Source organism: Punica granatum, chromosome 4 (assembly GCF_007655135.1).
Source record: "Punica granatum isolate Tunisia-2019 chromosome 4, ASM765513v2, whole genome shotgun sequence".
In the NCBI taxonomy this organism is placed as follows: Eukaryota; Viridiplantae; Streptophyta; class Magnoliopsida; order Myrtales; family Lythraceae; genus Punica; species Punica granatum.
Genome location: NC_045130.1, coordinates 34,730,836 through 34,743,601, shown reverse-complemented (window position 1 = coordinate 34,743,601; position 12,766 = coordinate 34,730,836). Strand labels below are relative to the sequence as shown.

At 34.7% G+C, this 12,766-nt stretch overlaps 1 protein-coding gene across 1 annotated transcript; it reads left to right on the top strand.

Annotated features, from left to right (window-relative positions):
* Positions 1–4,798: 4,798 nt before the first annotated feature.
* On the top strand, positions 4,799–8,051 carry LOC116202324 (WRKY transcription factor 71-like). The gene is made up of 3 exons (XM_031533846.1): positions 4,799–5,469; positions 6,059–6,205; positions 7,013–8,051. Exons 1-3 carry the CDS (start codon positions 4,985–4,987, stop codon positions 7,404–7,406), a joined length of 1,026 nt encoding a protein of 341 aa, XP_031389706.1. The 5' UTR covers positions 4,799–4,984; the 3' UTR covers positions 7,407–8,051.
* Positions 8,052–12,766: the final 4,715 nt, after the last annotated feature.

Here is a 12,766-nt window from a genome sequence, read left to right as displayed (position 1 = left end):
TGGCTTATACCTAACAAATTTACGTTCAAAGTACTTGTGTGTTCTATATTCCAACATACAAAATAAGACAAGGACAAATATAGTCCACCTATTTAAAGTTGATACCCATATTTGAACATTTTCCTTGTTTCTTCCTTTTCTACACTTACAGAGAATCTAGCTAGTCATGATGATCTAAATCATCCATGTCAATGCAATATTACCCAAATTCTTTCCTCCACCAATCTGTTCATTTATTTATTTTCCATGATTATCACTAATGCCTTATACCAGTTGGACTACAATGATTTTTCCACAAGGATTTGATGCAAGTCCATCGAGAGATGGGCCCACATGAAAGGACATTCAAGAAGACTTCAAGCCCATGATTTGATCTAAAAACCAATTACATTGTCATCTCACTGTCGTATATATAAATAAGCCCACCAACTCTACACATATAGGGATTTTATATGATGACTAGTTATCATCGTGATAATGTGATATTTCATGTCGAAAAGTCTATTACTTTTATTTAAATGCATAGTATTTCGATAACAGGGGTCAATATAAAGATGAATTTTCAAAACATTACACATTTGAATAAAATTATCACACTTTTCAATATAAAATATCGCATTAGCATGGCGACATAATTAGTCAGCACAAAAAATGAAAAAAAAGATCCGTATATATATATATATATATATATATAATATAGGTCATGATGACTTCTTATCCTACATATATAAAACATATCCTGCATATATAAATATCAACAACATATTTACCCTCCCAAACCCTAGCTCTATCCTAGTGAATTCCACGATGAATCATAGATGCATCGCGGGAGGACTGGTGCCGATTCTCGCAACATTCATAGGTTCATGATGCTTTCGATGGAAGCTCAATCTCTTCTTTGACAAGTTTGGTTTAATTGGTTCTCGATTCTAGACTCGACTAATTTCTTTCTCCCTTTAGCAACCGAAGCAACTCAATGATTGCGATTGATGTGTTATATTCCAGCGAAATGAAAGTGATCTGAATAGGATCCTACACAGTTTTTCGTGAACACTGGATCTAGCTAGACCGAAGTCTTTACTAATGATATATACTTTGGGACGATGACATATCGATGCTTGACTGAAATGAACAAAATCAACTAATTTACCACCCCATACCATATATACGAAACTATCCTAGAATTAGTCCATATTGTCTAATTTGATCTATGATCGATTATATATACATGTGCTCAAATCCTGCGAATGTGGGAAGATCTAAATGCCGTGGTCGAGCCTCGTCCGAACCAATGGCCTCCATCTTCCATGATTAAAAGATGCAAGCATAATATGTTATTTTTTATCCTCGTTTGTCGCGTAAGATGAATGAAAATCAAATACCTTCCTTAATTGAAGTTTATATTTCATCCAACTTCCATGGAGATTCACCGGATTTAATTATGTTCAATAGAATCTACCGAAAAAAAATTATATGCAATAGAGATCCGTCGTGGTCATCTTGAATAAATGTATACATACGATAGTGTCATCTCCTTGTGCCTAATATGTTAGGCGGGCAAGAAAGTTGACTACTCTTCCAACTGTATGAGATTTCTCATTTTACGGTCATGATGATTGAAGGCCCAAAATGATTTTTTTTTAAAATAACAATAACAAATTCAAATTAAGCATCATTTCGCATATATATATTTATGTGTATATATGTATGATGATCAGGAAAAATCAATCAGATCATTATCCTTGAAGAAATGCATTACGGTCGTGACCTGGATTAATCATAATCATCCCTCCACTACTTTAGCTAGCCATTCGTGAACCAAGCGGCATCGGCGTGGAGTGAGAAAAGACCACACAATTACTTTAGCTAGCCATTTGTGAATCGATCGGAATCGGCGTGGAGTGAGAAAAGACCACACAGGAATTCCTCTAGATTGTGTGATAGACGGTGATGTCTAGAAGAAGAGAGGAAAAAATGATATATATGAGAAGGGCAGTGAAACGAATCAAATAATTAGTTATCGTTGTTGATGAATCGAGTGATTCTGATAAATTACCATCAAGAATCCATCCTTGATCAATCAATTTCATGTTTCCCATCATCAAACCTAACAACCTGCCCGACGTTGACTGAACTCTCAACAATGACATTGCTCAACACTTACGCATCCACACATGGACAACGTGTATGTATATATATATATATGCATGTATGTATGTATATACAAATGTATACCTATGTATGTATTGCCCATTATTACTATTTTTGGACAAATATGTTTATGTTCATGCCATAATAATATCAAACTTTAATTTGGACTATGTGCGAAGAACAAGGCAGTGCTTTACAAAAGGAAGTTATTATCACATCCTATCGTATCCGATAATTCAAGAGCAAACTGACGTCCCTGGTGGAGTTCTCTCAAGTAGGGATCTATGACAAAGGTTAGATATCAGCTGCTCCTCTAACGAACGATTAGCCTCTTTTATTAAAAAAAAAAAGAAGAAGAAGCAAATTAGGTAACGGAACAAGAATATATAAGTCACTTCAAATTACTGTTATTTATCTTTCACTAGTTATTAACTAGAGTATTATTATGTTGCAGTAGCCTCCATATAATTATCGGAAACTTGTCTAATTGTTTTAAAGAAAAATAAATAACATTAGTTTTAAATGATCCTAGACATTCTCCGAAATCAAATAAAAACGAAAGAGGTCTTAGTACAGTAGCAGAGGATATCGACTCGAAATCAAGAGATTCTAGGTTCGATTCTCAACGGTGGGATTTATATATATATATATATATATCTTTAATTTTGCATTTTCTAGTCTTGTAGTAAGGTGATGAGCCGTTGATCTTGTCGCCGAAAAACAATTTTTGCTAGCTGGTTAGCCATTGATCTTGACGCCGGAGCTTGAGTTTGCGGTGGTCAGATGGATGAGTCATAAAGCTCCGACATCATCGAGACGTTCTCCGGAAAGTCATGAGGGATCTTTGGTTGCAACTATGGTCAATGGAGCATTCTTGCAGTTTTTTCTTCACTCGGATCCCGAGGTCTGGACTTCACATGCTCACGCATGCAATGCAGCATCAAAAAGTAGTAGCAATATACAGTAAGCAATAATTAATAATAAATCGAACCGAAATCGGAGAAAATATTCTATTATTTTATTAAGTACAAAAAATTAAAATTCAAACAAACACAATTTAAGTCCCGGATTGATCTGATCAATTCAATGCTTACTGCAAGAAAGGTAACCATCGTTTTATTCTGCGGTAGGAGTTTCTCCCATCGTATATGATACGACTCTTGACCCATAGGCAAGCCCGAATCGAGAAATAATTGTATAGAACTATATCTGCCGTCGACATATAGTTATTAGATCTTGGATTTCGATTGGTATTCTCATATTAAGTACGTGAATTATTCTTGTAATTAATCAATTTTTTTTTTCATTTAACAATATATGATGTATCATGTGCGACCAAAATATCGAAACTGAATACTCTCACCATCAATGTCATAAAATTAGATCCGCGGTCAGCATCGACACACAACAATCGGGATTACTCGTCTCACCGCGATAGCGCCGCGGACCCTCAACCAATGAAGCACGCCACCAATAATTGCTACCGATATTAGGGGAGTTAACGGCGGAGGTTGACGTGGGGGTCAAATCAGCTAGGCGTGTACACCGGTCCGTAAAGAGGAACAAAGCGAGTGGAGGACTGTTTTGTTATACTAAGACAAGCTCGCACGTTTCAACTAACGGTCAAATGACGGTGCACAACCGGCGACACGTGTGAGCTCGTCCGTGGCCCGACAAGTATATAGCAGTAAGAAGCCAAGCACAGCCGCAAAGTTGGAATTCCATTGGCCCACTTTCCCCTTCTTAGGCACAGCGGCGGCGATGATAATTCTGATCTTCGTAATTGCTGTTTTTGAATAAATCGGTCTAAATTGTTTGGATTTTTCAACTCATGTACTCGATGAAGGGTTAATTAATCAATTTATTAGGAGAAGTTATCACTGACAAAGTAATATTTTACAATTAGTTGAAATTTGTGGGAAATAGTAGGAATAATTAATTTATTATGTTCCTTGTTTTCCAACCCTTGACGTGGTTTTCTTACTAATTTTAATGATGCCATTTGACTCGGTTGCTGTGAAGCTTCATCCACATTGTATAATGTCATTGTACATAAAATATTTAATGTATCACGGGGACTTTATTTACAAGTTGCCAACTCGAAATTATGAGAATATAGGACGTTCATCTTACTTAGTGAAACTGCTTTACCTTTTTATTTAACTTTCGATATTCTTATATTAGGCCATAATAAATGGAAAAAAGATATAAACTTTCATATAATGGCAATGTAGTTATTGACAATAAGCAAAAGGTAACAATTACATCATGCATCAATTTAAGAAAAGAGAATATAGCCCCGTCTAATTTCAATCCTTAGCGTTACATCAATAAGAAAGTGCATAAGGCACGCCGTCTATAGAATATGTATACACGTACATACACACAAACTGAAGTTAGTCACAAAATTTTTTTTTATTAAAATTTCCATTATATTAAATATCGTAATATGATCGAGCATTTTCTCCATTGTGATTTTGAGTGCATACTTTTATTAATGAGTACATGTCTATGATGCTCTTTCGACGGTTGAGATGTTCAGTGCAGTCACTGTCAGTACGTATATCGAATAAGCTTTTCAAACAGACAATAATACACTCTCGCTCTTTCATAGAGCTAGAAAGTCTAAAACAGCCCTCGACATGATGAAATCATTTCCTCACCACAGGAACAAGCTGAGGAAGAATAGTTGAGACAAATCACACACACATTAGTTGCTAAAGCCATAGCTCTCCCTTTTAGATCGACCAGCTTTTTAGAGTGATTGTCTCCCTCCTTTTCACTCTTCATCTCCCTTAGATTCAATTCTCCTTTGGCCATCCTCTCCTCCACCATGTCCGATGGAAAGAGCACAAACCCCGGCCGCTGTGATCCCAACTTCGGCCCAAGTTTTCCTTTCTTCTTCGATGATAACCAGGGTTCCTCCATGTGTAATATCAGCGTCGGGCATCAAGACTACTTTGGTGGTGGTGGTGGTGGTGGTAGTGGTGGTGGTGCCTCCTACATGAGCTTCGCCGGGTATTTAGGAGGAGGGTTTGATGCATCTGCTTGCTCGCCTTCTGATGTGATCAGTGCGTCAATTGATCAACAAGATCACGTCACCGTTGCTGGCAGTTCCAGTTTGGGCAAAGGTGCAGCTGGGGAAACGAGTGAGAGCCATCCGGTGAGTCCGAATTCTTCGATCTCAGCTTCATCTTCGAATGAGGCTACCATGACCGAGGAAGATGTCGATAAGGGCAAGAAAGAGACCAGCGGTAAGAACCAACAAGAGGGATGTGGAGATGATCATGAAGCTCAGGAGAAGCTTACTAAAAAAGTGTAGGTTTTTTCTAAAAAACTTGCTATAGGATTTCATATTTACGATTTTCTAGATAATCTTAATTGTGCTATAAAACTTCCTTATGAGATGATCGTTAACTGATTTTGCAATTGTGTTATGTAGAGGACACAAATCAAAGCTAATTTCTTGTAACTGAAAAAGAAAAAGCGTAATTTCTGATAATCAAAGGAAATCGAGCTTGATTTTGGGGGAAAAGTTCGGTTTCGAAAAAAAAAAACCATGCTTGCCGTATGTGGGAGGATTTTATGTGACATGACTACGTTGCTCAAGCAATTTCAGCTGGTGCCTTACATTTTTAACCTCTTTTTGCTGTGAGATTGTTGACCACAAAACCCTAATGTTTAGCGCACACTCTTCTTTTTCATTCTAGTACTTAACGGCACTAGACCATAAGCTATCTCTTTCACAATGTTAATGCTGTAATTGGTTAAGTTTGACAATCAGAGGAGAAGCCGGATTACGAAAAATACAGATGGCCTACTAGATAGAGAAGCTGATGCATTTTATGAATCGATCATATTCCTTTCAGTAATGATGTTTGTTTTGTCTGTGTTACTGGTTCAACAGGGATGAGAAGGCAAACAAAAAGAAAGAGAAGCGGCCAAAGGAGCCAAGATTCGCTTTCTTGACCAAGAGCGATATTGAGAATCTTGAAGATGGATACAGATGGAGAAAATATGGACAAAAAGCGGTCAAAAACAGTCCTCATCCAAGGTCCCATACAACCTTCTTCATTCAATTTTCTTCCCACATGCATGTCATTGCTCTATACATGTGCCCAGTGCCACCAATTTTTTGACAAAATGAACACGATCTGCATTTGAAAATTTTCGACACATTGAATTTGCAGAAGACATTGCATTTTCTAGCTTGCATGAATGTGATCTTTGCTTTACAAATCTTCATAGAGATCAACTTGGATATATGTTTCTCGAAAAAAAATGGTAATCCCTGGTCATTCTTCTGCTAAATCATCAACATCATCTAGTGAAGTTTTTGATAATAACCATCTAAAAAGTTTTATCGAAAGAATTGCAACGGCACACTTAATCCCGAGCTCTATCAATTCATGGAAAAATATATATAGGATACTACCATGATACTGTATATATGATTGAATATTTTTGTGAAGATGTATAACAAATGAAGTTATAATTCAAAGGTTTTGGGCATGCATGCTCATGACTATCTGGCTATCTTTTCGATTTGGCATCTATCGCAATCTTCAATTTCACCATCATAACAAGCTGTCCAGCATACTCCTCAATTAATTAATTTGTTGATAGTAATTCTCTTATCCATGACTGTGATAGGGATTAGGACAGTTCTTTTGACAATCATGTATCGTGCATGACTGCGTAAGTTTCATGGCACACACATGATGACACATTAAGTGATGTATGGGCATTTCTGCTACTTTCATATATACGCCTATGAGAACAAGTAGAGAAAAACGCTCGGCCATCTCAAAATATATCTTATCATTTTTCCATGACAAGGCTTTATTACCGTGATGCGCAGGAGCTATTATAGATGCACCAGTCAGAAATGCACAGTCAAGAAGCGGGTTGAGAGGTCATTCCAGGACCCGTCGGTGGTGATCACAACATACGAAGGCCGGCACAACCACTTGTCCCCGGCGGCCCTCCGAGCCAATGCTACCATTGGGATGTTACCACCTACATTTCTCATGCCACCACCATTATCGTCTTTTGGACATAATATCTTCACCCATGAGTATTTCATGGGTGATCAATTATTCGCAAGTACCCCCCACGAGCCTCAAGTTCATGACCCAGTCAGCTCCATGTTCCACAGAAAGCTTGAAGCCCGTCAAGATTCGGAGTTCCAATTTCCCGACCATGGCCTACTACAAGACATGATTCCCTCATTCCAAAACACCCAACAACCATAACCATTGCAACGTCATAGCCAGAGATCGTCTGACCAAGGAGGCCTTAAAAATAGAATGATCTCGATCTGTTTCATAATATTGAACGTGGATCCTGGAAAAGTACTAAAAAAAAGGGTACTTCCAGCAATCCTTCATCATCACCTCATAAAGATTTCACATCTTGGCAGTTTCGGTTCCTACAACTCCACCAAGTCATCATGTGCATATGTCCATGCCTCTATGATATATATTTTCTAGACCAAGATCAGAGTGCTGTAGGTCGGACCAGCATATGCTAACCAAAGTAAAAGGAAAGTGAAGCCCTTTCTTTAGGGATGAGTTTCCACAAAAGGAAGCTCTCTCTTCATTTTGCTTGGGGAGAAGCTAGCACTACATATAAGAGATCGAGGGTTGGTCGAATGATCAGGTATGAGAGCTGGCTATATTGTTTGGACTTGTGTTGGGCTGCTATGTATCTATATGGATCATCGATGGAATTGCTATGTCGGCGCAGAACATTATCTTGTTTTGACCTGAACTTGGCATTCACTTTCCCGGTTGATGTAATCCTTGGTACAATAGTAATGATATATGCTCTAGGAATGACATGATGCATGCAGTTCTGATATCTAATTGACTTTTGACTAGAAAAATAGAGCTAGAAAATTAAAAATGCATGTTGTTCACTTGAAATCCATCTGATTCTTTGATTAGCATATGAACTAACTGAAAAGCAAGGCGATCGTGATCACATACTTGTTGGGAGGGCAACAAGTGCGACTGGCTTACTGATTGCACGCTCGAGTACTCATTAGGGGTTGATGTTATGTGGAGCATATTCAGCCTGTTCGATTTGTATTTGGTTACTTCTTACTGATGTTTCTGGTTAAATGTTAATAATATATTGATTTTATTTTTTTGGACGATGGTTCTATTTGCTACTGCCAAAAATGAAAGAGAATCAATAGCGAATATTAATATCAAACGCCAAACTAATTAATGACGTATATAAAATGAAAAATAATAATAATAAAGAGATTGAGTACTGCAATATATACTCATACCCTAAAACTAAAAGATAATGATCGTTCGATCCTCATACTGTGTCTGAGGCAATGCCATTTAGAAGATTTGCATTTTGTTTTGACTATTTACTTTCTGCATGTTGCAAATACTGATTTAGATTTTTGGAGAATATTTATCGAAAGTACTACTCTAGGGTCACGTTTCGACCTCAGTTATAGAAATTTCAGAGTAAATTAATTTCCTGGAAAAGTGATGCTATTTATTTAATCATTTATTTATTTTCAATTTGAGATAAAAAATTTCGGAAATTATGTCTACATTTTATGAATTTATAGGAATCGTTTATCGAAGATTACCTGTACAACCCTAAATTATAAATATATATAGTAAAACCATATGGTACTCTTTTCTTTACATAAAAATTTGTAAGAAATGCATATGTATTCGTTTTTTTTTTAAATTGATAGGTTGATAATTCTTATAAAAGAATTACATTCTAGTTTTTATGTCTGTATATTCTACTTTTTCAATAGAGTAGTTGTTAGAAAATAAAAATTAAACTCGGTCGATAAACAAAAAGTACATATTCCCTAAATATAGTCTATGCTCTTACCCAAAAAAATATAGTCTATGTCGCGTCATAGAAATGTCATTTATCCCTGGGAATGGCAACTCTATTTTTGGCGTTGAGAAAGGCTCATTTGGGCAAACTTTTCCTGACGCTTTAAAAAGTAGTGTTAGTGAATTTTATTGTAGTGTTTAATAATTTAATTAAAAAAACCTGGATTCTTTATTTATTGATTTTTATAATATTATTAGTATAGACGAATGCGCGTTGCATGTGCAAGATGTCAAAAGAATTATCAAATTAAAATGACATAGCGGCACTATTAAAATTTTAATATGAATAATACTTGATGCTCGCCAAAATAATGAAATGTAAACAGTGTACAACTTGGACACTTTATTGTTGCTGGTATAAAATGGAAGAGGCATATACCTAGTACTCATATATATAATTAATCTTTTATTTATTTTGAAATGGCTAGTGACACGTCCTATCAACCAGCAAAAAGAGATGTAAATCAAAGAGTAAAGTAAAAAATATATAAAAAAATTATACACCGAAAAATATATAATTTTTTTTATAGGTATCATAAATGAATAAAATAATTTTAGTTCATCCACGGAGCAAAAAATACAACTCCGATTAACAACAACTCTAAAATACTCTAATATATATATAGAAATAGAGAGATAAGATGACATATTTTTTCGTAAGGAGAGATAGGGAACATGCTATGCCATAATTTGATATTTCTATTTTTGTGAATTCTAAATTGATACTATTAATGCAAGTTAAATTTTTTAAATACTGCTTATAAAAAAATTGATAGTTTTCCTAGAAAACATTAATTATCTCATATTGCTAGAGAGTCAACGAGATTGAGTGAAAATATCCATTGGTCACCATTGTCGATCATCAATGGGAATTGGAAAAGAGTAGGAAATTGGCGGGAAGTGAAGCCTTGAAGAAGCATTAGAGAGAAATAGATAAATTAGAGATAAAAAATAGGAATTTACGAAAGGGCACAATACATCTCTAAATGCAAAAACACTTCAAGCAATTTCACATTTTTTTTATAGGTGTAACTTTTGAATTTTTCTCTTTTTCTATAGATTTTGAATTTCTTTTATGTTCAAACTTCATTTTTGAATTTCCTAACTCTTTTGAAATTTAATTAGAATTATACTTAATTTTTATTTTAAATTTATTTTTCTAATTCTTTATATTTTATTTTATTTTTCTAAATTTTATTTTTTCCTGAATTTTATGAGTTTTTCTCTTTTTTTATTCAACTTATAATTTTAATTTTAATATTTTATGGTGCCATATTACTAATTGATTGTTGTTTCATGTAAAAATTGACGAACGTTAGATTTAAAACTAAAATGATCATTAGCATATTTTTGTTAAGAAAATATGCTAGATTTGAAAAACTAAGTAAGGTTCATGACTGTTGACTCACTTAACCCGAATAAGAATAAGAAAACATTCTAAGTTCTTTAATTAAATGAGTGAAAATGCATCATAAAATGATAATTATATCATACCAAAAAATAATAGATTAGATGAAGTGAAGAGGCATGCATGCGTCCTTTAGCCAATATGTATAGATAAAACGAAGGGGCGTGAGTCTTGATATATGAAAAAACATATTTAGCCACTATATATGTGAAGAAGCGTGTCTCTATGTGACAAGATAAGTGAATGAATTAAATTTTATCTAGATATGTTGAATGCATAAAAAAGTAGCTAGATTAATCGAATCAGTATAATATAAATTACAATATGTCTAGATTCATTGAAAGGGTAAAACTTAAATTAAGAAAAATTGAGAAACATTTTATCCAACTCCGTACTTACACGATGGTAATAATAGATAGATTAATTTTAGTTGATGATGTATAATGTATATTGGCAAATCACAACACAATAAAAAGACATATTCATCGTATTTCTAAATTATTACAAGATATACCTATTTTTACTAATAAACACTATTACAAAGGGTCGTATTTTATCATAATTGAAATATTAATAGAAAATATGTCTTAAATACATTGGAACTGAGTTTGTTGGATATCCAAATACATCAAATGGACGAAATAGGAGTTACAATAATTATTTACACACATCGAAGTTAAAATGGAAATTATGAAAAATTGATAAATAATATTGATCTTCACAGAACTTTTGTATATGTAATGGATTTAATAATAACTAAGTTTTATTGGTGTAGCGTCCGTACGTCCACGGGTTTTCACCATGACAAAAAATCTGCAATGCGTGGAACCCTCTCATGAGCAAAATCCTTACTCCCGAATTAAGGGGCCTTATAACGCTTTGTGTTTAATATCTGAAAAGTACAACAGAGACCCTGAAAATACAGGGAGGACCCGAATCGAGTCAAACTACATTGAATCTAGTCGACTAGCAACCCAACCCCTTCGCTTCCGCCATAGAAATATTCATCGAAAATCCGCAAATTGATATTTACAAATTTTAGTTAGCTCGATTTTTACATCAAATTGAAAACATAAAAAAATCGACAATACACATGTCTATAGTAAAACTCAAAATTCACTTGACTATTGGGGCTAGTTTCCATATATATTCACTACTAAACATGTAAGGCGTTGGGTACCCCTACTCTATATATTGGGCGACGTCCAACGTCTCTTCCAAGCCTCTGTCGTCTCTCATATTTCCAGCCAGCAGCAAAACATTTCATTTCATTGGAAGTAAATTTCCTTGCAATAAGCGGAAATTTGATAGGGGGAAAAGAAAACCTTCAATGTCATGACAAGCGCCATTTAATATAGAGAGCAGAGTTAATCAAAGACCTGTAGAGCCTGGGCGTGCAGGCTATATATCAAGTGCTTCAATTAATATATGTAGTCTCAACCAACAAATTCGTCTCGCTGTTGCATCAAAATAGAGGATGTGGTTTTAGGTTTGGAAGAGGGGGAAGTAGGAATTGGTCTCTTTAGAGAGAACTTTTCTTTTTTTTTTCCCGGTAGGATTTTTTTTTTGGGTAGGACTTTAGGGAGAACTTTGACATGGAACGTATAGTTTTTGTTTTTTTCCTATTTTTAGTCAAGAGGATGCTTTCTGACGAATTCGAAATGAAAAATTACTCATTCTATAAGTCGGAGAGAGAGAGAGACAGGGAGGACTTTGATTTGGAACGTTTAGGTCCTTTTTTTCCCTTTTTTTTCAAAAGATGCTTTCAGAAAAATTCGGAATGAAAAAATTTACGTTCTAAGTCAAGAGAAAGGACTTCGACTTGGAAAGTATGTCTTTTTCCCCCCCCTTTTTCTTTTCGAGAGGATGCTACCAGGCAAAGTTGTAATGAAATGTATACGTTCTAAGAAGAGAGAGAGAGACTTCGACTTGGAACATATAGTTTTTTTTTTCCTTTTTCTGTTGAGAAGACTCTTCCAGGCATATTCGGAATTTAAAAAAATGTTATAGGTCGAGAGATAAGAGAGAGAGGATTTCGACTTGGAATGCCCGAGAGGATGCTTCCAGGCAAAATCGGAATGAAAATTTTACTTTACTTAACTTAATTTAACTTTTTTCCTCAATTCAACAATACAATTACTATTTTTTTTTATATTTTTTCAAACTCTCTCATATACTTTTTTTTATCTACTATACGTGCGTTGCGCATGACATATTGTCTTTTATAATTTTTCTAAAAGTAAATTTTAATTGTGATACATAAATAAATTTTTATAGATTATACCTAAATAAATTTTAATAATTTATAAATACATTTTTCTTAATG